Here is a 27,561-nt window from a genome sequence, read left to right on the forward strand (position 1 = left end):
GACTGTGACAGGAGATACCCTAAGAGAGAATTTTATGAAGTGCCAGAGACTTTTTCAGGCAGCTCTTGCTGTGCCTGCAGAAACTGATAAACATTTTTTGTCTGCTTAAATGTCTTGATTATCTTCTGCAGAGGAAAATGCCTGAGGGGTGGCAGTGGTGTCTGGTACAAATGGGCTTTCCAAAACAGACAAGCAGTAGATACCTTATAGGAAGTGGAAACACTCCTGCAAATATAGAAATAGTCATGTAGTCTTTAGTACCTGGATGAGATGGTCAGGACATATTTTGGATCCAGCTTAGAAGATTTGGGACTGTAGTTCATAATAAACTGTCAAGAGTTTGGATAGCCAGGTGATGATTTTATGCACGTCCCATATCAGCAAGACCTGTGCTGTGCTCTCCTGTTCGCTGGAGGTAACTTCTCAGAGGGAGCTGGATATGCAGAAAGAGTCATAGCCACTTCTCCACAGCCTGAAGCAAGTTTTCTCTGAGGAACTAATTGGTTGAGACTTATTGATCAGTCAGTTCCTGCTAGAAACATTCCACAATTTTTGTTCTCTTTCACCTTATTTTAGGCAGCCAACATTTCAGTCCAAATGGTATCTGCAGAAGACAAGTTGGCAAAGAGGATTCTAGCAAGGAAAAAGCATGACAAATTGAAGAAAAAAGATAAGTTGCTATGGAATTTTCAAAACAAAATAATTCTCTTTACCCTCATTCTATTTATTTTAGGAGTTGTTACCTGGACATTACTGTGGCTCTTCATTGGTGAGTTCCTGAAAGTTCAGGCCAACTCCCTATATCATTATTGCCAATAGTACTTTCAGATAACTTTAGGATCTCAGTTGTCTTCAAGAGTGTAAATGTGGAAATTTTTAAATGGTGTGTGGAAATCTTTTGTCTTTGCTAAGAATTAACAAGTAATTAGAAAAGCTCTTTTTAGGAAGCATGACTTTATTTCAGTGCTATGCAAAACATTTTAATGTGCAAGCTGATTTGCACAGACCTGACAGGTTTTTATGAGCTTGATTCCTCAGAAATTTTTCCTTCCACTGTGTTTCTTGGCCTTGTGAAGTTCAGGTAAGTACTTTATTTTTCAGGATAGATTTAAGGAAGTAAAAAGGGAGTAAAATAAATATGTGTGTAATTGAGCATTAAAAGCTATGTTTTCCTCTTTAGGCCTCTGATGCTGATACTGGCTAAGACACCCTAGGGATGCTCCAGAATCTGGATGTTGAAGGCAGCATAACTGCCTTCAGTTATGCTGGCTTAATTGTATGGTGGTTATCTTGTGTGTAGGTAACAGGAGCTCAATTAACCATAATTTGGTACACATCTAGAACAGTTTGACTATAAAAGTGTAGTGTTCTTTGGGTAATTGTTTCAAACTAGAAAGTAGAATAGGCCAAATAGATTAATTTGGTTTTGAATTTAATATAAAAACCTCCATTGTTATTAAAAAAAGGCTAACTGACTTGTTTGTTTCTTGCAGTTCAGGCAGAAAACAAAGATGCACTGTATTTTGTTGGACTGTTTCGTGTTGCCAACATAGAGTTTCTTCCAGAATATAGGCAGAAAGAGTCAAAGGAATTCCTCTCTATGGCACAGACTGTGCAGCATGTGGTAAGATGGGTGGGCTGCTTGGTTAGCAAAAAAAAACCCAGAGCTGTGAGCAAGTGATGTTCAGATGCCATTGAGGCAGCTGTGGTGTTCTTCTACCCCTTCCCCCTCAGAGGATTATGTGCCAACAGTGGCTGTCCAGAGGTATGAAGGAACTGGCTGCTTTCAGCTTGTTAATCACAAACTGAGTTTTGAATGGGTCTGGTTTTTACATTTGACTTAAAATTTTACATATTTTCACCCATAAATTATGATCTATGACTAAAATTTTACAAAAGTCCTTAAACCAAACTGCCACTTTTGAAACATTAAGCAGATGAAATCTTCTGCATTTACACTGTTATCTTCTGCCTTAAAGCATCTATAATTACCCTAGGGATCACAAACATATTTACATTTACTTTTCCTTCTGATACTAGGTATCAGAATGATCTAAAGACTATTATTCTTCCCAAATACCTTGCATCAGTCAAAGCAGAAATAGAATTCTGGATCAATAGCTGCTCAATAGTGGGAAGAAAGGGGTGGAAATCTTGGTTAAAAGGGAATTTGACTTTAAAGACATTTAGTGTAGGGAGCAAAAATACATTATTTCCAGGAACTGCAGTACTGTCCACATAAGGATTCAAGCACCTGTATGAAAATTTCTAAACAAAACCAAAAAAAAAAAAATGTTAGATACAACCAAGAAAATTTTCAATAATTACTAAGTTTTTTGTTACCTTATATTGTGAGCTAACATTCCTGTTTTTCAGGTCTTTCCAAGTCTTGCATATTAATCATTAAAGCTCTTCCAGATTACCCGTGCAGGGCATCACCTTTCCCTGCTCTCCATGGAGCAGCTCTAATGTCCTGTATTCCCTGTGTCGTGCTCTTGTCTCAGAGCATCCTGCCCTTGTCATACATAGTGAAGAGGCAACAGACAGAAGGTGTTGAGCTGCCAGTGTCACCACCTCCTACTTGAACATTACTTGGAATTTATTTTTTATCTGTAAACTTTGCCTGAACTCATCAAAGGATTTTGCATTTCTGAAACTGGAAACCTTAACTGTTGACTAAAATTTTTAGTAGAGAAGTGGGGGATTTGGGATTGTGTTTCTTGTTCTCCTCAAAACCCTTTTGTTAATGCCTGCTGGCCCAGAGACCCCAAGTGGCAGTGGAAAAACCTCTCAAGATAGATTCTTTCCATTTGATAGTAACAGTAATACATAAAATCCCTTGTACCTTAATCTGGAGAAAGATTGAGCTCTACCCACTTTATTTAGGTGCTTAAAATGATTGTTTAAACTTGTTTCAAACTATGAAAGTTAGAGATTAGTATGGATGTGAGTTTTACAGCCTTTGAAACATTCTGTGTCATAGTCCTTTGCACATTAGTTTTAATCACAAAGCAGCAGTGAGGTCTGAACAGTTTGAGGTACATGCCACCTTGTGGCTTTGAGCAGGATGGGGAGAGGAAGGTTATTATCACACTAGTACTGTCACAGCCCAACAACAGGGAGAATCAGGAGTTTGCTTTGCCCAAAGGCAGTTCTTTGGCAGGGAACAGGCAGAGATTTTTTACTCCACATTTTACACTGTGTGTATTGGAAAGAAATATGTTAATACTAAGCTGCTGATGAAGAAAATAGACACAAATGAATCAAAGTGCAAGAAATTCCATGGAGATGTTGAAAAAGTAATTCCTTAGCTGTGAAGGGAATCAAGCACAGGGTTCTGATCTGGTGAAGATGTGGAGTTTTCATTCTTGAAGATAATCAACTGGAAATGGCCCTGAGCAATGTGGGATAGTCGACCCTGCTTTGAGCAGTGGGATTGGGCTAGATTCTCTCCAGAGGCTCTTTCCTATCTCAGTCTTTCTGTGATTCTGTGGGAAAAGCTCTGGTCCATGCTGTTCACTGCACATTAGTAACAATACAGAAAAAGTATTGTGAGTGCCTGCGCATTTCTTTGAAGCCTTAAGTTTTAGCATCAGGATAGGGAAGCCCTCTGTGCTTGAGATTTTCTGGGTGAAGGATGTGCACCTTTTTCAAAATTCATTTATATGGAAAGAGCATTATTGTATATATCAGCCAGCCATGGGCAGAAGATTTGGTGTTTCCTGGGAATACCAGATTTCTTATGGGTGCATTGAAGAGCTGGTCTGTTCATCTCCTGTTCTGCCTAGCTTGGCTGATGTATGTCTGTAAGTCTGTGCATGTTGCGTAGTCTGGGTGGAAAACAGGTTGTTCCTAGGAAAGCCTAGGCATATAGCATCTCTAGGTGTGATTCTGATTTTCAGAATGCTAAATCTTTATACTTTGTCTTTCAGATGAACTTGGTCTACACAACTTCTTCTTTCTCCAAATTTTATAAGCAGTCCACCGTCTCAGAAGTCAGGTAAAACTGCAGTTGATGTAATTGCTTTTCTGCTGGGCAGTATATAATGTAATAAGCCCACAAAACAAAGTAATTTTTAATGGTTATGATTCAATGTCTTTGCCATGTACTTGAATTGATAGCAAAATAGGTTTATAACCTATATGAATTCACTTAACAAAAGTAAGGGCAAACTAAAGTCATATAAACAGTTCCTTGTCTGCCAGAAATACAATGCAAGATGAGCAGAAATAATGTCAATAAAGAGGTTTGGTGATCCTTTGGTTCATGCAGAAGTTTAAGCACTTAAACATGTTGCTGGAGCACAACTCTCTATTATTGACTAAATTGCATATATTTTGTAAGTAATGTTATTGGAAAAACAAGTAGGAAATCTCTATGCAATGAAGTGTTCTTACTCTAATATTAATGTTTGCAACTAATGCTAGAAGTTTAGTTATTTCAGTCCTCTCAAATCAAATACAGTTTTGTTTCAGAAACTGGAGGGGTTTAGGCTGTGTTTGATTTAAAGGTTTTCTCCTCACTAAGGAGATAGAGTGATCACACATAGCCTGGTTACCTAAATAGTCTAGGAATCATTTCCTACATGCTGCAGCACACAGTGCAGGGTGAGATACATACCAATGCAGAGCTCTTCATTTCTGGAGATGATAATTCTGCTGTTTCTGTTCTACTGTTTCTGTTTTGATCTTCAGGAAATAGTCCAGCTCTGATTCATATATAGACAGTGTGATTTCTATAGATCTCAAAAGCCCTCAGGAAATCAGCCTACTGAATATTCCCGACTGCATGTGAAGATTTTGTTTTGGTGTTTGTCATGTTTGTTTGTTTGTGGGGAAAATATACATTCAGTGGGTTAAAGTAGTTATCAAATATGGAAATGAGCAATGCACCTCTGAATTTATACTTCAGAAGCTTGGGCTAAGAGTCTAGTCTTCAGAGAACTTTCAACAGGATGATAATCTCTTTATTTCAGTAACAACAACAATGGAGGCCTTCTTATTCATTTCTGGATCGTATTTGTGGTACCACAGGCGAAGGGGCAAGTGCTGTGTGAGGATTGTGTGGCTGCCATTTTGAAGGATTCCATTCAGACAAGTATAATTAACAGGACTTCGGTGGGAAGTCTTCAGGGCCTTGCAGTCGACATGGATTCCATTGTCCTAAGTGGTTAGTATTAGATCATACCCATATCCTTGAGGAAACACTTCATTAAGGAAACAATTTTACCTTGGAGTAGCAAATCCCATAAATAAACTAAAATCTTGATCCTACATCTCTGGCTTCTAATACTGAAATTTTAATAGAAAAAATAAAAAAAAAAAAAAAGAGAAGGAAAAAAACCATGAGATTTGAAGACAAATCAAAGTACAAATTGTCCTTGTAAAAACAATTGCAAAACTTCCTGTATTGGGACAGCTTGTATTCATAATCAGGAGGTAAAATGGATACCTTTGTAAGCAGATTTGGGTTAGTCTGTAATTTTAAAAGCATAAAAAGACTAAGGGTTAAGGTGGATCACTTCATTGGAAATTAGATTCTTATCACTCCTTTATTAAAGATTCAAAACCAGATTATAAAGCTGCCCATTTGTTAAATAATTCCTGTGCCATTCCTGTCTGGGGAACAAACTCACAACATGTGATTCAAGCATGTTTAATGTATTTGGCTACAAAATGTTTAGTGAGTTTCCATTCTAAGGACATCAGACAGAAGAATTCTGTTGAACTGAAAGCTGAGAGAGACTTTGTGTCCAAGGATGAGAAAATGACCTCCTGGGTACCTCTGTCTCAGTCCTTCAATTGACTTTGACTGTTTAATTTCCATGCAGTCTCTTCTTGCCTCACCTCAAAAGCTGCTTGCAGAATTTTCAGAAATGAAGGGAGCTATGGCAACCCCCCTTCTCACTGAGAGAAGTGTTTTGTCCTGTGTCCAGTGTTAGGACTGAGGTGTGATTGAATTGAACCCTGAATTCTGGATTTCAGGCAAACAAGAAGACTTACACAACTCTTTTTCTATGCAGCAGGTCTTCGGTCAGATTATTGGTCAACAACAGGAACAGGTAATTCATCCTTTTGGCATCCTCCTGCAAAGAAGAGGTGCAGAACAAAGCTTTTAGTTCATGACTTGGACTTAAAGACACTGCTCAGTGTTAAATTAAGAGGGCTAAATTCAGCCTTGGCATTTAAGTCCTGACTTACTAAAAGAAAGACCAAGAATCTTGCATGTAACAAATATAGAAACTATCTACCTTTAATCTGCCTGTAGATTAATTTAGATGTACCTGGTGAAATAGTAGGAAACAAACTAAATCAGGTGTTTGCTATTCATTCTGTTGACCAGCAGATTAATCTTTTCTAAACTGGACAGTAATGAATTTAATATGCTGAAGAGAAATGCTTTTGTCCATCCTTTATCTACCTTACTCCCTTTTCTCCAAGGTTACTGGCAAGTTATTTTTTTGAATAAATTCCCCAACAGTAATTACTTTAGGCAGATAAGTTTTGCCAGGAGAGAGATACTCCTGTGGGAGATACTTTTGTGGGAGATACTGTTTATACACCTGCTTGGTTTCATGTTGTAAACATCCCAGAAGTGTTCTTTTCCAGTGTGGAAAGCACTGAACAAGCAGGTCAAAAGTACAGTACATCTGCCTTCAGTAGTACATGGAGTAGGTACCTGGAAAAAATAGGGTGAGCAAGACTCTGTTAGGCCAGCAGTTATCAGTCAGCTGGGATGTGTTGGCCTCTTTTTCTCCTTGACACAGACTGACTCTTCATCTTGAGAAATTGCACTGTTCTGATTTTTAAAGGGCATTAGTGCTTTCTATGTTTGTATTTTTCTTTCCTGAGACATTTTTATACTTTTATGTGATTTTCACTTGTGTTACCTTGCAAAGGTTTTACCTTGCACATGTTTTCCAAAATCCAATAACTATTTTGCCATGCAGCCAAGTCAAGCTCTTCTAGTTCTGAGGTCCACGGGTGGACTTCACGTCACAGAGCATGGGGCAGGGCTTGCAATGTTTAGATTGCTAACAGCTCATTATTTCTCAAAACTCAAGTCAGGTTTGCTACAGCATTCACTTGTTAAAAGCCTCCTGACTTAAACTGCAAAGCATAGCAATATTGGCTTCTATTGTATCTCATTACATGCATTTTATTTCTATAAAGAGTTTTATGTATTGGTGTTTATTTGCATAGCAATTTAATTTCATTTCCCAGTTCAGTGTTCCAGGGTGGAGAAATCAGCACAGTTGGAACTTGGTTCCAATCTATTCCAGAATGCAGCCCCTAAAACAGAAGAAATTAAGAAGAGTGCAACACAAGCTTACAAAGCTAAGGCTTTTTAAGACTTATGTGGTATCTTTCACACAAAGGGAGAAGGATGACCTGCCAAATTCTAGACATCTTTCAGAGACTTTGTATAGGCATCCACAGGTGTCAGCTGATATCTGTGAGAGGCATGGAGGGGGTAATGTAATGAAGTTTCTAGGGATAAATGACATGGATGGCCACAGTAGTTGAGAATCTTATACTGGCACAATTTTATTTGTTGGGGTTTTTTGGCTGTGTCTGTTTAGGACTATGGGATATGATGTGGAGGTGAAAGTGAACATGCTACAGCACAAAATAAATGAGCATTGGCATGTTGCAGGCTGTGTTTTGAGAGCAATGGAGTTAACTTTGGGTATGGAGATGCACCCAGTGGTTGGTTCAGGCACAGACTGGAGTGCAGATTTATTGAAGAGTGGTGTTGGAGAAAGGACTTGTGGACATTCAGGAGATGTGAGGTTCTTGTATTACCATCATCCTACCTGGTTGTGCTGGGTTTGCTTGGGTAAAGAATTTGTCTAGCTTTGGTTCCAAGACAGCATGCTTGAACTACTTGTAGTTCTAGAGTCAGCTCTGAATTCTCCTGACTGTGCTTCATAGCAGCAGTGAGCTCATCCCCTTATGAATTACTTAGTAGAAATAATGGTAGTTACATAATTTTAGAGATTATGATCAAATTTGGCTCTGCTAAGGGTGACTAAATAAGCACAAGTAACTATTATAAAAAGAATGTTATTGGGAAGTGATAAGAACAAGGAAGAAGGAAGAACAATAGCTTAAACAAAGCTTTTAATAGTTGTTACTGTAATTCATTTAAATGGAATGTGACCCTTACAGATTGTTCATAAACATTCATAACATTAGTTTCAAGTTGGTAATTTAGAAGTGGAAGTTGGACAAAGCCTGCCACTTCCTGTCTTGATTAACTACTGGTCAAAAGGTCAACATTAAATTTGAGTCAACAATGGGTAGTAAACTTTCACAGGGGTCTAATTGGTGTTCCATAACAGTAACTATTTCAGAGACTTATGTTTGTAATAGGCAGAAATTAATGTAAATATTCACTTTGGAACTTGTTCTCCCTAATTTGCATTTTCCTTCCTTCTCACCTTTCAAAAAGCTATGTTAAGAGTTTTAGATATGACCGAACAAAAATTCCCTAAGCTTTTTGCTGACTGCAAGCTGCAATATTGAATTGAAATAAAGATATATTTTAATAAATATTAAATATATTAATATATTTTCAATATATTTTATTTGGAAATCATAGTTGTTTCAGCTTAATTGGAAAATTGAATGCAAGTATGATAATATTCTTCTTATCCTTGTCTAAATTATGACACACATTTTTACCCTTTTTTAATAAATGTGTAGGGTAGGTTGCATAATTTTTAATTCACACTATTTCCATTTCTAATGGTGATTTCTAATGCTGCAAAAATTTTCAAGACTGGGCAAGTAACAAAATCCTGGTTTGAATTCATTTTGATCCTGCTTTGAGTAGAATGTTGAGCAAGAAAAGTCCTAGAATCCCTCCTAAACTGAAGGACTTGGTGAATCTGAATTTGTTGCTAGCACTTCTAGCTCATGTCATGGTAAAACACTGAGAACCTTGACATTTGATAAATTAAAAAAGCTGGGGGAATACAGACATGCAGCTGCATTTTTGCTTTGATTTTATTTTATGTATTTTAAATATCCTAGTATCCATAGGGGCAAGCAGTTTATTTATGCATTGAAAATAGATGAGTATCTTCCAGTGAAGAATTAAGTAGTTTATCCTCTAGAGACTCCACAGAACTTTAACTGCAAATTGTACATAATGGCACTGCATTAGTGCAAATACCCTGCAAGAACTGAATTACAGCACTGTTGGCCATGCTTTGTACTTTTTATGAATAGGCTGTTCTTTGACCACAGAGTTGTAACTAAGATGAAAACAGTGACACAGCCAGAAAGGGACGCTTCACAAGGTCAAGGGGGCATGGCTTTAACCTGAAAAAGGGTAGGTTTGGGTTTAGAATAGGAGGAAATTCTTTACTGTAAGGGTGGCTGCCCAGAAAAGCTGTAGATGCCCCTTGGAAGTGTCCAAGGCTGGGTTGGATGGGGCTCTGGGCAACCTGGTCTAGTGGAAGGTATCCCCATCATGGCAGAGAGTTTGGAACTAGATGATCTCTTACAACCCAAACCACTCTGATTCAATTTTAACTTTGTTTTCCAAATTAGATATGCTTTCATATTTTACTTTAGTTTAACACAAATTTTAGGATGTCTTGTTTTAATGCCATGTGGATTTAGGAGATTTGGAGTGATTGTACCCAGTGTTGAAAATGTGACATTTTCACAGGAACAAATTGCATGTATGATGTCTATGCTGACAGACTACACGAGCACTTTCCTCTGGATACACGAGCTACCTCAGAGGGAACAATCTGCTATTTTAAGCTTATTGCATCTGTGGGCCACCTTATCCGCCTTTCAATAGTATCCCTTCAGATTGAAGCAGATAACTGCATCACTGACTCACTCACTGTTTATGACTCTCTGATGCCAATCAAAGACAAGATACTCTACCGGTGAGTATAAATTTCTATTAAGAATTAATTGACAACTTTTTTTGAAGACCTGTCATCTTCATTTTTTGGTTAGTTTGGTTTTGCTAAAATTGTTGTGATCTTCATGTATTACTCACATAACCTCTGACAAATTAAAATTTCCTGGATAAGTTATCTTGCTTATAAAAGGGAAAATATTCTTCAGTTTTTTCTCTTTTTTTCTCAACTGGAGTGCCTCTTCACCTAGCTACGGAACTATGAAAAATTCACTCATTACTGGGCAAAATTTTCTGTTTCTTATCAGGAAATAGATGCTGACTGAAAGAGAATGTCAAAATTTCCTCCCTTAAGCAAACTATTCTGTGTGAAGATTAGTACTTTTCAGATAAAGACTCAAGTTCTGAAACTAAGTCTCGTGATTTTCACTTACTGGCACTCACTAGTTCAGTGCTTTTTTTATCTGCTCTATTTGTTTAGAGGGTTATAAAAATCTTGACTTGAAGCTGTGATGGGTTGAGGAACATGAACTATTACTTTTTTTTCTTTTTCTTCTCTCTCTTTAATGATTCATTATGCTTATTTAGGGACTTTAAAATCCCTGATAATTAATTCCATAGGACTCTGTAAGTCTAAAGGAAACAGCAGCTCCTCCATGAAGTAGACAGAAGCTCAGTGTTTTCACCCCTGGAGCCCTTTTCTCTGGCAATTCAGTCTCTGTATAAGACTCAAAACCAGAGCATTGGCTTTTCAGTCCTTTTTGAGAAGTCCTGTACTAATCTGTATCTCCAATTGCCTTGGATGGTATTCACTTACATGTTAGTATCAGTAGAGGACTGAAGATGTTTTCTAGGTAATGCATATGGAGAGTAATTTTTTTCTTTTAAATGAGACTACTTTATTGGCTCAGATTATTAATTGTTGACTTGAAGAATAACTTTCTTGTCTTTTCCACTCCCCAACAAGAAGATAAAACTGTTGGGATAATAAAATAAGCCTTCTCTTTCTTCTAGCTTTTCATTAATTTTGGCTTCATTTATTTTAACTAGGAGTGAAGTCTGAAAGTCATTATCTCATAGAGTGAACCATTCCATATTAATTTACATGTTTACAATTTTCCTTTTTTGTAAGAAGAATTTTCAGTATAGAGTTTCTAACTGGCCTTGTAATAGGTACTTTTGTGCTTAAGAGCATGGAGATTTGACTGGACTTGGAAGTAGGTAAGATCTGAACTAGCAGAAAATTTATGCATAGAGTGAGAGTAATGTGTTAAGCTTTTTGCTTTTTAAGTGATTGCTTATGTATTTGCTCTGCTTTCTTCCCCCTCAGAGCCTGTGAAGCAGCTGATTCATTGGTGTCACTTGTGTCCACAAATAATCTCATGCTGGTAATATTTAAGGCAGCACAAGTAAAGGAGCAAAAGGAATTCCATGGCTATTTTGAGGTCATTGTACAAGAAAGTAGGTTTGTTCTGTGTTTGGAAGCATGTTTATTATATTTTTTCTTCTGAGATCCTGAAGTGTCTGTCATGTTTCTGACTATGGAAAAAAGACTCCTGTATCAGAGTTTCTTCTTTTTACAGGTGCCTGTCTCCCCTGCATCTCCTCTGCATTAATGTGTGTCTTCCTGTTGAGTAATGTAATCTGATCAGACCAGTTGTGAAGTATGAAGGTAAAAGGTTGAAAGCAGCCCTGAATTCAGTTGGTGAGGACTGCAGTGTGCCAGTAGATGGGGCTGTTATTTCAGGTGTAGCTGAGGTCTCCCTTCTGCCTTCGGGCTCCGGGATCATGATAAAGGTGGAAGGATGTCAGCACTAAAAACTGCTTTCAGAAAATTAACCTTTAGTTGCTTTGTCTGCATTTGCTATTGGTCCCTGCCTCCTCAGGAACACAAAAGACTCAGTAACATTTGTGCATCAAGTCCATGGCTTTATTGCTTTAATCTCTAAAAAATGGTGACAGCATAATCACAAGTAGTACAAGGCATATAATGTTGGTTGCACAAGGAGAAAAATCTCACACAACTCAATGCAAGGAAATTCAAGCTAATCAAAAAGATGGTGTATACTTTTCATATTGACAGTAATTAAGCTTTAATATACTGTCATAAAAGCATGTCATAAATTCTCAATAATAAATAACTTCAAGTTCTGTTCTGTGTGTGTGGATTGGTTGGTTGGTTTTCTTAAAAGTTCAGGCCTGGGTTTTCTTTGTTCATTTCTCTGCATGTGTGAATTTGTCTTTAATGAATTCTGTAAATCCGTTGAGCAGTCATACAAGAAAGTTTTGGCTTCCAGGAGGCAGTTTAGTGTGTTGTCCATTTCACTTCTAACTGGCTGCATTCTAAGACTAGAGGTCCCTGCGTAGTACTGCAGTGTGGATGTGTTGATATTCTTGTTTGTAAAACTGTCTTCGGTGAAATAACATAAATAAACTTTACATTGTGTTCTTCTGGTCCTGCAGAGCTCAGAAGTCATTCCTGGATCTTTACATCCTTTGTCTTCTGTGTGCATCATTGGAAAGGGTCTCCTTTTTGTAACTTGAATCCAGCTAAATATAATTCCTACCTGCCCAGCTTTGCAGTGACAGACTTCTGATAAATTTGGATGCTTTAGCCCAATTAACAGCTTTACTGAAAATATATTAAGGTTTGCCAAATTTTTCCATTCTCTCTCTTTTTTTTTTCCCCCACTAGGGTGTGGAAAAGCAATACTGACAAAAGAGGAAACTGGCTATGAAGGGAGAATCACAAGTCCATATTACCCAAGCTATTATCCTCCAAAATGCCTGTGTGCATGGAACTTCCAGGTAACATGATTCTTTCTCTCTTAGGCACTGTTGTGTGTTTTGGGCACATAGAGCTTAAGGAAAGCAGAGGAGATTGAGTTGGCAGTAACCTGCATCCTCACAGATGTAGTAGTTTATAGAAATGGCATTGCTGAGCTGACTGCTCAGGTGTTTTGTATCAGCTTTTTTTCTTTCTGTGCACTTGTTTTTAAGGAAGAGAACATAGTTCCTAGTCCTGTTACAAAGGTGAAGAGCTAAGATAGGTTTTGATGCTTAGCCTGCAGAATTACTTCATGGCAGGATACATAAGACCTGACTGTTTTTAACTCTTCTCTTCAGACCCCCAGAAATTTGGATTAAAAGTATGTACAAAAAACTCCTCTAACCTAGTTATTACTGCCATTTCTCTGGTATCTTTTCATATGCCTAATACATTTAATTTGACTTCAGAATGATCTGTCCTATCAGCACAATCCCATAGACTCTTTTTTTAACTTGGTATCCTTTTTCTACATCTTTTCAGGTATTCTCCTGAAGGCAAATTGTTGAAAGTTGGCATTGTTTTAAAGTAGTTCTGTTTTCTCTGACATGAGTGTTTCCTCATTAGCACTGCTAAAATAAGGTCTCTGACTTAGAGTTTGCCCTTCAGTGTTTTCCTTTCTAAAGAATACAGCAATGGATGTAATGAGGTCCACTGTTTACCCATCTTTCTGCTTATGTTACTCATGACTTGTTAAGCTAATGACTGCCCACATTGAATCAAATTGCCCACATTGAATCACAGCAATACAAATTAAGTGCAGCTAGCCATAACCTACAGCCTCTTCTCCTTCTAGAATGATAAGGCAATTTTTGGGGGCCTAAATTTATGGTCTTCAGTTCACCCTGGACTTCTGATAGAAAGGTTTATTGCTCAAACCAGTTTCATTTTCAGTATTGTATTTTTGTGCAGTATTGAAACTTCACTCGTTTCCCAAGTTATATTTTCTGTAAGAGAGAAGGAGAAAAAAAAATTCATTTCTGGATTTTTGCCCTGAATCAGCCCTTGATCCTAAATGAATACTGCCTTGCCTTGCTAAAAGGGTTCTGTTCCTTTTATGAAAGGAATTTCCAGTTAAGTATGAACACTCATGATTTTGCTGGGTTTAGAAATGTTTTGTAAACTACTAAGGAATGCATGGATAAGCAGGTTCTAGCAGAAGACTGTAATATTGTGGTAGAAGTAACTCCTAGCATTATAGGGTGACACAAGTATTCCAGGCAGTATCTTGACTCTAAAAATCCACTGGGGCTCTGTGTCCCTACAGAAGTAGATTTGGATGTGTTTGAGTGCTTTGATCTTGATACAAAAGCTGCTTTCTACAGCCAGTGGCTCTCTGAAGATGAGAAGGCTGTTGGCTAGAGGGGGAGAAAGGCTGCAGCTGTGGTGGGGTTGTGCCAACCCTTGCTTTGACTCAGGACTGAATAGCTGGCAAGTGTGTAAAGTGTTGGCTGTTGAGCTGGTGAAGCAGCACAGCTCCCAGGGTGTGGCGATGCCAGGCTCTGTAATTCCTGAAATACATTTACAGACTTTTGTGTTCTACCCCTGCCAAAGGAAAAAGAAGACTGCTTGCACTGTCTTTCTTGCTCACAACAGACTCCACAGAAGAGCCTTGGTGTGGCTCTGAAGTTTCATAACTATACCATTAGTGAGAAGAATATTAAAGGCTGTGAGCGAGGGTGGTGGAAAATTAATGAACGCATGTAAGTACTCTGCGTGGATTATTAATGTAATGGTACCAAAATAAACCTTCCCATTACTGCTGCAGCACACTCAGAGAGCTTCCACAAGGACAGAAGTAATTCATTGGGGTGTCCTAACAGTCTTTCATTTTAGCTGATGATGTAACAATCCTTGTAAAATGTGTATGTATATATATATATATATATATATATATATATATATATATATACACACACACACATACATACACACACACACACACATATATATATGTTCTACTGAAAAGTACCAGAAAGATGAAGACAAGAGTCTTTGGTACTCTCTAGAGAGAGAGAAATGGAAAGAGTTGGATGAAGATTGATGTCCTTATGAACCCTAAAATAATTCTGTGTTTTCTGGGGCAATTAAACAAGGTCTGTTTAAAGCCCTTTTAAGTGTAACTTAATTCTATGATTGCTCAAGAGGACAGCAAATCTAATTAACTTCTTGGTGAAAGCCATTGCTGTGAGATGACTGGGAACAGAATTGTAACCACTTCCTCATTCCAGTCACTGGCTCTTGAAAGAGAAACTACACAAAGCGGCTTTCAAGCAACCACTGTATTTCTGAAGTATTTTTTATTAAAATATTGCTTCTGGTTTTCTGTTAAGATACCACTGCTTTCCCAGCACATTGTCCACCCGTTCTTTCCTCAATTTTGAAGTCACCTTTGGAATGCTGGATGATGAGGCAAGGCTAGATCTAAAACATCAGATTTTTTTTCTTAAACTTCGTTCAAATGGAAACCTCAGTAAGATTAGTCTTAAAACTGAGTTTCTGAACTCACTACTGGAACTAAGACAATTAGGCCTTTAAGAGTACAACTGAAAGAATTACAGAGAGAAGAAAAAACTTTATCTGTTCTTCAATAGTATGTTGTATTTATAGAGTGAAAATTCAGTTTGAATCTCCTATAATTGTGTCTTGATGGGAATTGGTTGCTGGACTAGATGAATGCATAAAAACACCAGTGAAAAAACACACCTTAGAAAAAACTTAGTATGTTTGTGGGGTTTTTGATGGTCTTTTTATGACAGAAATGGAAAGATTTGTTATATTTGGGATGGCTGAGATAAAAAAACAAAGGCAAAATCTGGAGGGAAAAAGTGATAATATGTTCATACTGAAGAATTCTTTGACAGAGAAACCTGAGCTTCTTGATAAACCAGCCAGTTATGCTTTCCACAGAATCAAATGTCCATGGTATGATTCTTAGAAGTGCACTCAGGGTTACTTTTGGAGTACTGCACAAGAACACATGCTCCTGCTTTCTGTTGCAAGTTGCTGGTTACAGTAGTAGACCAAGACAAGCTTTCCTTTGAAAGAGTGTATTTTTCATTGAAAAGAAGGCTTTTGAACTTGTGATTTTCTGTTCTATATTTACTTTTGAAGGGGAAAAAATATGACTTCAAGCATGAAACATGGTGATGTTTAATTTTCTTTTTTTTTTTTTTTTTTCCCAAATTTTAATTGTTAATGAAATGGGGGTTGGTGGGACAGGCAGGGGACCCCCATTTTTCAGCTTCTTGCAGTTGCAGCCTATGGGATGCTTATTCTGTTATCTTAGGTAAAAATGGATAAGAACCTTTGGGATGCTGATATTAATAAACACTGGGACCAAGCAGGTGGTGCAGATAAGGTTCCTTCAGACCTCTAGGCACAGCTTTATCTAACCAGAGATACTGAACACAACCATGCAGTTCTTCCTTGTCCTTCTTCCAGTGCACATACAGTGCTTCACTGCCTGTCAAAGAGGTTACAGCTGATGAACTTCTTTACCTGAAATTCTCAGGGGCAGGAATACCAATGAGTCTCTTATGAGCAGACCACTAGATGTTTATGTGAACTCAGAGGTGCTTTATTTGTCTTAAAACTATTAGTGCAATATCCCACTGTTTCTGCTACAGCAGGCATGTATCTGCTTATCCCCTGAAAAACTATCCCACTCACTTTTTGCTTTTGGTTACACCTTACATTGTAACCCAAGACAGGGTTGTTTTGGGTTTTTTTGAGTTTCTTTTTTGTGTGGTTTTTGTTGGGTTTTTTTAGTTTTTTTTGTTGTTGGTGGTGGTGGTTTGGGGTTTTTTGTTTGTTTGTTTTGGGCTTGGTTTTTTTGGGTTTTTTTGTGGGTTTTTTCTGTTGTTGTTGTTTGTTTTTCTGGGGTTTGATTTTTTGTGGGATTTTTTGTGGTTTTCTCTTTTTTCTTTTTATTTCTTTTTGAGAGTTTGTTTGCTTGTTTCTTTGTTTGGGGCTTCTTTTACAATTAATTTTCCTGTAGTAAAAAGCTATAAAATTAACTGGGATTTTTGCATCTGCTCTCAGGATGCCAAACAGGAATCTTGTTTTTTAAATTGTTTTCTTCCTTTGTTCTTCACATTGTTAGAACAGACTCTCCTAGATCTGTTAACAGGATATTTCATTTTAGTAGAGTGAAACAAGGTGTACATGAAAACATGTGAATGAGTGTGTCCATTCCCTGGGGCAGACTTCAGTGGAATGCTCAGGACACTGAGGCAACATCTGTTCACATGAAAATCACTGACCAATTTTTCTCCATTCCTTGATGTGAGGAGTAGTCCTGATGCAATGCTTGATGTGGAAAAATACACAAGGGGAATATTTACCTCTGGCTGATAGTCCCCTACTCCATTTAACAATATAACAATTCATTTATTGTCTTTTGTTCTTTGTGTTCATTTTGTTGGCAGTGAGTGACCTTGTACTGCTGTCAAACAAGTGTGTGTGCCAAGTCTGCTAAAAATCAATACAACTGCCTGTGCTTTTAAATCTAGTTAAGATTCATATGTACTTTGATTTTGGCAGGAATATTAAAGCCAGATGTTTTTCTTACAAGTGTTGCCTTTTTGAGGCATTTTTGTTGAACAGAGGAGAGAGTATTTCCACTTCTAAAACAACCTGTACTGTTGATGGTCAGTGGTTTACTACATTTAAAACTGTCTCAATTTTTAAAATAATGATCCAGCAAACTTTCCCTTGTCAAAGAGGCTTTGTTTATTGTGGGTTGGTTTTTTTTTTGCTTTGGGGTTCGTTTGTTCTTATTTGTTTTTTTTTTCCTTTTTTGGTAGTTTTTTTTGTTGCCCACCACCCCCCCACCCCAGCTAGAGATTAGCATATTTGATGAAAAGAATATTAGAAATTCATTAATAATAGATGGATTAAATGTTTCCTGGCATCAGAAAGCATTTAGATTTCTCTGAATCAAGTGACACCTAGGCAGAAATCCAAGGAACCTTTTTGAAATAGCAAATAGCAATTTAAAGTGGTTGTGCACCCAAGGCATTATTTTTTAGGAATATTTATTTGAAGGTGTGACATTCAGAATTAAATTTCCACAATGTTAATGGTGGATGAAGGCTGGGTGACTACTGAGAAATATTTTTGGGTTTGGTTCTTAATGAAAGTATGGCAGCTGACTGTATTTCTGAATTTCAATGGTGTTGACATTTGAATTGTATGTAAGTTTTCATGTGAAGGGTGCTCTAGAACTTGCCTGAACACTTTTAGGTACTGTGGTTACTATGTTGATCACCAAACAGTCTTCCACATTAAGAGTTCTGCTGTCAGTGTGGAGCTTCAGTGCAGCTCAAAGGTCTCTGAGAAGCCTCTGCTGGTGGAGTATGGCAGCTATAGCATCGGCCAGCGTAAGATGGATTTGATCTCTTTCAACCTTTCCTTGCTTTTCAGATCTGTGAAGCAGCATTTTTTGGGTCCAATAGGACTTAATTAAGTTTATGCAGGAAATGACCTGTCGGGTTTCAGTTCATTTTCTTTTCTAAATCTCACTAAGCCAGATGACTAGCAAAGAACAAAGACTAAACAAAGAACTTTTTCTAGGCTGTACATTATGCCCACATGTTTGTGGGCATGTGCAGCATGCTCTGGTTTCCTGCATGCACACTGTTCTCTTCTGCACAGTCCTCAAAGCTTCCTGCATGGCTACTGACCATGGTGCAGTCAGTTGAAATCTGCTGTTCCCGTTTGTTTTCATCCCCAGTGTTTTGTTTGCAATGTTTCTATTGCTGTAAGGCTTCCAGGTAATGAAAAGAGTACCAAATAACCACCTGATTATTTTAATGTTTCCATGTACTCATATATAGAGTGTGCAAATCTGAAATCTGAGCTGAAAAAACAGCTCATAAAATTTATAAACTCTGAGACCCTGAGATTTTTCAGTCCTGAAACAGACAACTTGTTTGCTGGTACTTTTTCACCTGTGTTAGTCTTATATATTCTTTCCAAAGTAGTAGGGTTTCTAGACATAGTTACTTGTAACATTAGAGGAATTTTATTCAGTGTATATATGTAGAATATGTAAAAAGAGGGGAAAATTGATTATTTTAGTTTCTAAGGCAGAATTATGTAGTTACACCACCTCATTTATGTTGTACACCACCTCAATGCAGATTATTTGCCAAAGTTGCAAAGTGCTGCAAATTTTGGTTATTGGAAGTGAGACTGTCCTTTAAAATAAAGATGGCATTCTAAGCAGTCTTGTGTTGCACCATGAAACACTGGCAGATTTGGTCCAGCCCTAGAGAGCCTGTGGTACATATTCCAGGAAGAGCTGAATTGGAACTTTAGAGACATTTTTCCCTCTTCTTTAAATCCCAGTTTTCAACATTTGAATTCAATTTAAGTGCTGGCAATGTATACAGACTATTAAATCTAGATCAACTTTATGGTTCCTCAGAACAGCTTAGTGACTGTAAATTGAAACAAGCTGGCAATATTTGTGAAAAGGAAATTTCCAAGTTTGGTTGCTTGGATTTTTGTCTTGTTTTGTTTTTCCTTTTTAACCTCCAGCATGTCCACCTGGACATTTCAAGTGTTCCACTGGCTTATGCATCCAGCAGATGCAGCGCTGTGATGGCATAAACAACTGCTTCGATGAAAGTGATGAACTCTCTTGTGGTTTGTATTCACTTATTAGAGATCTTGACTGGAAAACACAGTGATTGTATTCTCTAATCTTAGAAGGCAGCTGAAACAAGGTGAAATTTTTTAATGGGGTTACAAAAGATGCTTTCAGCTTCATTGTACATCTGGGTACAGACTCAGTGTCAGTGTCATGAATGCTTAATTAGTAGTTAATTGGCAAGGGACAAAAGCAAGAATGAGGAAGGTATGGCACTGGAGAGCACAAGGAAGAAATTTAGATGTGCAATGATAGCTGTACTAGGCTATATTTTAGTTTTTCCTCATGTGATAAAAACTGATAGTTATAAATAATATTATTAATAAAATTCTGTCCCATATAGAGACGAGTTATTTTAATTTTGTGGGGGAATGACAAAAGGGGAAGTCCATAGAGTAGGTGAGAGTGATACTAAACATCTCCACCTGGGGAGCTCACTGAACTCCTTTGTGCTCTGTTTTCTCCATGCATAATGTGGCACTGATGCCTGTCCTTGTTCCATGCTGTGAAGGAATGAATGTTGTATCCAGATGCAATCAGAAGGGGATGTGTTAGCATTTACAGGAATGTTTCTGTACCTGATTTGGCTTATATTTTTAAAGTTGTCCCTGAGTGGAACTGTAACTCCAGCTTTGCAATACAGGACAACTTGCTTGTCTGCAATGGAGTAAGTGATTGTGAGAACGGAAAAGATGAGCAGAACTGCACTCAGAGTAAGGCTGCTCTCCTGAATAACTGATTTTTTTCTCTCTTTTGTTGTCTGTCTATTCCTGACTTGAATTCTGGATGCTGCATTCAAAAGGTTAAGAGGCACTGTCAAATCTCACTTGGGCTATATAATTCCATTCAATTCTTCTGTTACTCTTAGAAACAAGCCATTACTGATTCTAAGCTATTTATTTTTAATAAGCTCATGAACATCTATTTCTGCAAAATACTGGCAGAAGAATTAAGTACCTCAGGTGCATGGTGGGCATCTAAGGATATAAATCTTGAATCTGAGATTTTATCTCTTTACAGCATAATCTGTGCAAATTAATTCCTGGATCTGTTTTACCATCTGTAAAATAACTATAAAAATCATGGTTTATCTGTAGCAGTTTTCAGGGTTATAAGGTTAGTGGAAGCCATAAATTTAGCATTAGGCAAATGAAAGTTTTGAATCAGAACCTTCTTGAACTTTTTCAAAAAAATGGATGCTGTCACATATGAAAGGGAGAACAACTGAAAAGTGCTGCAAATGACTTTTTTAAAGAAAACTTTTTTGACCCCTCTGACAAGACAGTCTGTGTAAATGATTACAGGATACTTCTGTATGTTGACAAGAAAAATGGATTGGGTTTGAGTGGCCTCATTTATTACAAGCCACAGGGAAACGGGAAAATGCTGAGTTTGGGGGTTGCAGTTCTACTGGATACAGTTAATAAGGCTGCTTGCACTGCAGTCTTTCATTTCACATTTAATACTGAAATACAAAGGAGAGCTCCTTTCCAGAGTACTGGATGTTTACTCTTGCTATCCTTATATTCTACATCTAATTTTCACTACTATATCTGTGTGTGTTAGTGCTATGGGAAAGGATGGGAGGAAATAATTGTTTGGACTTGGCCAAGTAAATTCACACCCAAGTACAGATGCAGTTCTATTTGAATAGTTTATTCTGTTTAGAGGTTAAGCCATCCCAGCCAAAGTGCTTTTTTGTTGTATTACTTCCTATTAATACATGTATTAATACATGTACATCTTCAATCTGTGTAGATATGTCTTTGTGTGTTAAGCTGAGCCAATGGTTGTTTTGGTTTTTTCCTCACAACTGTTTCAGGTATTCCCTGCACCAACCACACATTCAAGTGCAGGAATAACATTTGCATTAGGAAACAATATGCAAAGTGTGATGGGACTGTGGACTGTGTTGATGGAAGTGATGAAAGCAGCTGCAGTAAGTTTATCTCAAATATTCATCTTTCTGAACTTTGAACTTTTACACAATAAAGACCTTTATTTCTTCCTGTTTTGGAGTGGGTACAAGTCAGGCTGCAGGTACTGAATTTTTATTGCATTCTCTCTGTGATAGTTGGGTAATGATCAGCTACCAATTTACCTCAGATCTGGTTACAGAATTTGCCAAGTTCCTGTAGGAGGGTAAGCTTACAGTTATGGGGAGACTTAGACAGCTGTACTGCTTATTGCAGCTATGCTAAGGATTAGGGCATCAGGGTTAATTACAGAGTGAGCTTGGTTAGTCAGTGAGGCAGCAGCTTTTGTTGTGTGCAGCAATGCCAGGCACTTCATTGAAGTCAGACTGTTTTTGGACTTCAGGAGCGATACAGCTGCAATGAGAAAAAAAACACAAACTTTTCACTACTCTGACTCTTCCATATGGTGAAGATCCCAATACTTCATATTGTCAAGTTAGGTTCTAGTCTTAAATCTTCCTAAAGTAACCTCTGTACAACCTTTTTGGTTTATTTTACTGTAAAGCAAACAGGTGATTGTCACTGCAGTAGCAATAAAAGTGGGGTTAGGATTAGTTGCTTAAACTGAATGATCTCAAATATATTACATAACATGGCTGTATTGGAGCAAGTCCAAAGGAGCTTTGTGGAGATATCTGCAGGCTGGAGCACCTCTCCTATGAAGACAGGCTGAGAGAGCTGGGATTGAGCTGGAAAAGAGACAGCTTTAGGAAGAAGGCTCTCAGGACCTTTCAGTAGCTAAAGGGGCCTACAGGAGAACTGGAGAGGGACTGTTCACAAGGGCTTGTAATGACAGAACAAGGAGTGATGGCTTTGTAATAAAAAAGGGTAGATTTAGATTAGGTATAAGGAAGAAATTCTCCACTGTGAGGGTGGTAAGGCTCTGGCAGGGGCTGCCCAGAGAAGCTGTTGATGCCTCATCCCTGGAATTGTTAAAGGCCAGGTTGGATAGAACCCTGAGCAACCTGGTTTAGCAGGAAGGTGTCCCTGCCCATGGCAGGGGGATTGCAACTAGATGATCTTTAAGCTTCCTTTCCAAACCAAATAATTTCATGATTTTGCCTGGCCCTCAGCTGTCGCTGGCCTCCTGCCAGATGTCAAATCTGTCAGCACTTGCCTTGCATCTAGTAGGATGTCTAAAGGGTCTAGCCGTATGCCTATTTTTATTTGGAAATATTAAAGCTGCTTTTGACTCCCTGGAAGTGTTCAGGAAAGGGTCCAGAAATATTAATGCCTGTGTGTGGGAGTGTGGGACTAAAACTCCTGAGCAGAAACTTTATGTGCAAGCACATGGGATGGATGGGAGGCTCTACACAAAGGTCTTTCTCCCTTTTTTTTCTCCCTTGCTTTTCAAATTAAGAGTTCAGATTTTTGTGCTGATGAGACATGACTTCTTCATTTGTTAGTAATATACATTGTCAGACTGTCAGTCATTTCCATACAAAATAATTATTGTACTACCTTGTTTCTCAAACAAATGTCCAATCTCCACACATATTTTTCTTGTATCATTCCCACTGTTTTGGCAAGAAGTAAATATTTTGATGACATTGAACTTCTTTGCTGATGGTGTCCTTTCAGGTCAGGGTTGGCAGCATCAAAAAGAGATGACGGTTTTCCCATTTGTATATATTTATTGTGATGCTTATTAAATCAATGGATCCTTTGACATTTCTGACACAAGAAATAGTTAGAGGCTAACTCCTGTAGAAGAGCTAGAAAAGGGACTTAGTAAAATTTTCAGACTAGTGTGTTTTTATAGAGTCTCCTCTTGTTTCATTAATAGAGAAGCCAAAGAGAGAAGTTTTGCAAATATAGGAGGGGAATGAAATAGATTCCAAAATATTTCAAAGTCCAATATTCTTTCATGCCACGTGCAGAAGCCCCCTCATTAAAAGAAAGTACTGGAGATGGGGACTATAACCTGAACTCTCTCTTGCAGGCTGTGGCAGTAGCAAGATCAGCAGTCTCATCTCTCGGATTGTAGGTGGCTCAAACACTGAGGAAGGTGAATGGCCCTGGCAGGTCAGCCTTCATTTTGTGGGAGCCGCTTACTGTGGAGCATCAGTGATATCGAAGGAATGGCTTGTGTCTGCAGCCCACTGCTTTCAAGGGAGCAAGTAAGCAGTGCTCCCTCTATATCTGTCCCAAACATGGCCAGAATCCACAAGTGCCTTTAGGTTCCTGAGTCTGAGCTGCATGGAGCTGCTGTGCTCCCCTTTCCCCAGCCCTGCCTGTTGTTGTTTTGAGGTACTTTTTTAAGAAGTGACTCCTTTGTTTGCTCCCACCCAGACTGGCTGACCCCAGAGCATGGCGTGCCCACCTGGGCATGCAAATGCAAGGCCATGCCAAGTTTGTGTCTGCAGTAAGGCGGATCGTAGTGCACGAGTACTACAACAGCAGGAACTACGACTACGACATCGCGCTGCTGCAGCTGAGCACGCCGTGGCCAGACACCATGAGCCACTTCATCCAGCCCATCTGCCTCCCTCCCTCTTCCCATAAAGCCCGCAGCGGGGACAAGTGCTGGATAACAGGTTGGGGCCAGAAGCAGGAAGCAGGTGAGTTTTATCCCTTCCATTCAGCTAATTTTGTTCCCAGGAGCCTTCACAGCTGGGGGACTGTGCATGTACCTTCGTGTGCTGAGGAAACTTGGCTGCTGGTCCCATGGATCTGAATGCCTTCCATATTACATTGTTAGTGTAGGGAGCAACCCTAAAATATCACAGTGTTGTCTTTCCCCTCTGTTCCCCTTGGAGGTGTGGGATGCATGGTGTGGTTTCTCTCTTTGGGCTGCTGGTTAGTCGTATGTGAAACTAAAAAGCTGATTATTTAGAAGAAACATAATGCCTCAAAAAACCAAAGAAATGGGTGGCAGGGGGGATGTATTTTTTTTCCTGTTTCCCTTTGTCTTCTTTTAATATGTAAGTGCCAAATCAGTATTTTAATTTAAAAGTAGACTTTATTACATACTGGCTTTATCAAATCCTAAAACAAAGTTTCATGTAAACTAGTGCTTGCATATTTGAATATGTGGGTGAGGGCTTTTTGGCTATAACCAGATTTTGAAAGGATCACCTGGTGATAAAATTGGGCCTGCTGTATTGAAAGGAAGGGAAATTTTGGGTTAATTCTGTTACTATTAAAGTATATATGTTATAAAAATGAGGTGTTTCACCAAATCTTTCAGATAGAAAGAAACAAATTTAGAAATTGGTTCTTTATGCTGTCAAAATTCACATTCTGAAACTCTTGACTCATTATCTTAGTCTTTAATTTGGCGTCTTCAGATATGCTTTCCTCACTGCAAATCTGTCATGTGATGATATAAATTCTGTTTCCTTTTCTGTAAATTTCTGTTTCCTTTTTGAAATAAAAAGAGAGAAAATTAAGAAGTCTCAAGACATTTTGGAAAAAACAAAGAAAAATCTTTTTGGCCAATCCTAGTGAGTATTCCATTGTATTTGGTGTGTCTGAAGGACCCAGATAATGTTACACAATTGCCTGATAGTTCTAAGAGGCTTTCTGCTCTGTTATAGTTAATTGTTTGGAATCTGGAATAACTTGATGGTCAAAAATATCTATGGATATTTTCTGAAGGCCTCTTGTTTTTTATTTCAACAGATGAGTAAAATGAGCTAAACTCTGTTGAATCACCCTGCTCTGAATTTGTTTTCCAGATGATGAAGGTTCAGTAGTTCTTCAGAAAGCAGAGGTAGAAATTATTGACCAGACAATATGTCATTCCACATATGGGATTATCACAGCTAGGATGTTTTGTGCTGGGCTATCATCTGGGAAAAGAGATGGGTGTAAAGTATGTATCTCAGCAAACTTTGCTAAGTGCTTCTCTTGTCTTTCATTGTTGCGTGTTGAGGTGTAAAGTTGACTGGCAGACCACTTTGTGGTCAATGTTTCAGTTCTGAAAAAGAGCAATATAAGAATTGTCTGTCAGCAAATCTCTTCTGTGGGTGATTTCAGTGTTCTGCTGCTTTATGTGCATCAGTAGCACCACTAAGTTTCAGTTGCAGATCAAGAGTCAAACAAATTGCAAGTCCCAATAGCAAGTTGAAATCAGGCAATTTTTGGCATAATAGGCTTTCAGCTGAAGAAGAAACTGAGAAACAAGCTTGTCTTTTCAGACTTTTCAGAATTTTCCTCCCCTCCAACTTGGAGCTACAGGACTTTATGATGAGATTGAGACAATTAGGCATAAATTTGCAAATGTAAGATATTTCTGATCTGGAAAAGTTGAAAGATGATAAATGTAAATTGCTGAATTTACCTCTAGTGAACAGTAGTAAAACCACAGAGATATGCACTATATATGACACTTAATATTACAGATTTTATATGCCATATTATATTATACTGAACTTAGATAAACCATACATATTTATTGCTAAAACAGTAGTAAATTTACAGCTGAAATAATAATAAAACCACTTTTTTATGATGGAGAATCTTCAAGATGTTCTAGCTTTCACTGATCTACACAAAAATGAGCCTACAATGGCTGAGGGAGTATAATGAACCAGCTGTTTTTTAGAGGTTAGTGAGGCCATTGATATTAAGTATCATTTTCAGTAACTGCAGAATTTGTTTAAAGCAGCTCAAGATATAGCCAAGGAAATAAATTTTTGGCTTCATTTTTGTAAAGGCAAATGATTTGTGTCTGTCTGGAAGTTGTTAGAGCTAATCAAATAGGGCTATTCCTGTTTTGTGAAAAGTGCTGGTGTTCCACTTTTGTTTTGCCTTAGGAATGAAAGAAAATACTTGCAAATTTTACTTTCTAAATGTAAAATCTTATTTGTCATGGAAGGAAAAAAAGTCTTCTAAATTCTTCACCTTTTTGAGGCAGTTCATGATAATCCTAGTTTGAGGAGTGGGTGGCACCTAAGCACCTTGGAAGAGGTTCCTTCCAACCTGCATATCCCAACAACCTGTAAAGTGAAGGCAGAATAGTTTTCAAGCTCTAACAAATATTTGTCTAGAAAGAAGGCACTTCTCTTGCAAAATACCTGAATTTTGCCAAATGCACCTTTTGCTTTTAGAAGTTGTTCCTTGCACCCAATATTATGGTAAAGTTTAATTTGCCACTAGGTGTCTTTTTCAGAAATGCTGTGTGTATGACAGAGCCTTACAGAGAGAAAAGTATGAGCTTGGTCCAAGGAATTCCCCAAATGGTGGAATATGGTTTTATACCTGATGCTGTGCCAATGTATTTCTAAAAGAACACCCTTTAAAGGAAGAATCCTAGTTGCTTTCTCATGTATTACAGCATTATGAGATCCTGTATTAATTTTGAAGGCTAGAACAGACTTAATTTTAACTGCTCAAATTACAAAGACATTATGGGCCCCTAAACATTATATGCTGACTAGTATCTACTAGAGGACAATCCTTAGGCTCTTTTTCCTTCTTAAAAAAAAACCAAAACCACAAAAAACCAAGAAAAACCTCAAACACAAAACAACTGAGGGACTCTGTTTCCGTTTACCTCTAAGTTGAAAGAATCATACAATTATTAAATACTTTATTTATTGTATTTATTTTATTTTAAAGTATTTTCATAAAGCTTACTGGTTTTGAGTTTTAATGTGGAGCCTGTGAATGTATATATATGTTAAGCAGTAGATTTGGGGTTTAGCTGTAAAATATATTTCCAATATATTTCCAAATATTTCAAATATAGTCCATAGAAAGTATTATCTTTATTACTGTCTTTAAAGCGTGAGAATTACCTTCTCTCTTGTGAAAGAGTAAACTTTGGTAAAACTGTGCAATGCTATCTACTTGAAAATAAAAGCAAAACTCTATAAATTGTTTGAACTATATGAATATGAAAATCCAATCGCTGGAATTTTGCAAAATAGCTCCTGTGGATTTTCCCCCACTTTTTATAATTCATATTATAAACACATATAACTCGATACATTATTTTTAGGGTGATTCTGGTGGACCACTGTCATGTCAAAGCAATGGAGATGGAAAATGGTTTTTGACTGGCATTGTGAGCTGGGGTTATGGATGTGGAAGACCAAATTTCCCAGGTGTCTACACAAGAGTGTCAAATTTTGCACAATGGATAAACAAATATGTGCCTTCAGACTTGTAACTTGAAAACTGTTTCCTTGGAATAAGACATGTCCTGGATGTCTTCATTAAAACATATTTGGAAGAACTGTTCAGTGGTGGAATTTCTTTGCATGTC

General features: G+C 37.8%; 1 protein-coding gene across 3 annotated transcripts; it reads left to right on the forward strand.

Annotated features, from left to right (window-relative positions):
* The first annotated feature begins 581 nt into the window (after positions 1–581).
* TMPRSS7 (transmembrane serine protease 7) lies at positions 582–27,531 on the forward strand. 3 transcript variants are annotated; one of them, XM_033517980.1, is made up of 16 exons: positions 582–769; positions 1,494–1,624; positions 3,933–4,000; positions 4,977–5,170; positions 6,024–6,062; positions 9,683–9,911; positions 11,217–11,347; positions 12,582–12,694; positions 14,310–14,416; positions 17,961–18,097; positions 19,260–19,367; positions 21,194–21,310; positions 23,290–23,467; positions 23,640–23,908; positions 25,028–25,164; positions 27,295–27,531. In XM_033517980.1, the coding sequence occupies exons 1-16, from the start codon at positions 598–600 to the stop codon at positions 27,463–27,465; spliced, it is 2,301 nt and encodes a 766-aa protein (XP_033373871.1). In that variant the 5' UTR covers positions 582–597; the 3' UTR covers positions 27,466–27,531. The 3 variants fall into 3 exon arrangements, with proteins under 3 accessions (XP_033373871.1, XP_033373876.1, XP_033373883.1); XM_033517992.1 differs by adding an exon at positions 19,974–20,084 and having other exon boundaries at positions 695–1,624; XM_033517985.1 differs by lacking the exon at positions 27,295–27,531 and adding an exon at positions 19,974–20,084 and having other exon boundaries at positions 23,640–25,120.
* The last annotated feature ends 30 nt before the right edge of the window (positions 27,532–27,561 follow it).

Source organism: Parus major, chromosome 1, assembly GCF_001522545.3.
Source record: "Parus major isolate Abel chromosome 1, Parus_major1.1, whole genome shotgun sequence".
In the NCBI taxonomy this organism is placed as follows: domain Eukaryota; kingdom Metazoa; phylum Chordata; class Aves; order Passeriformes; family Paridae; genus Parus; species Parus major.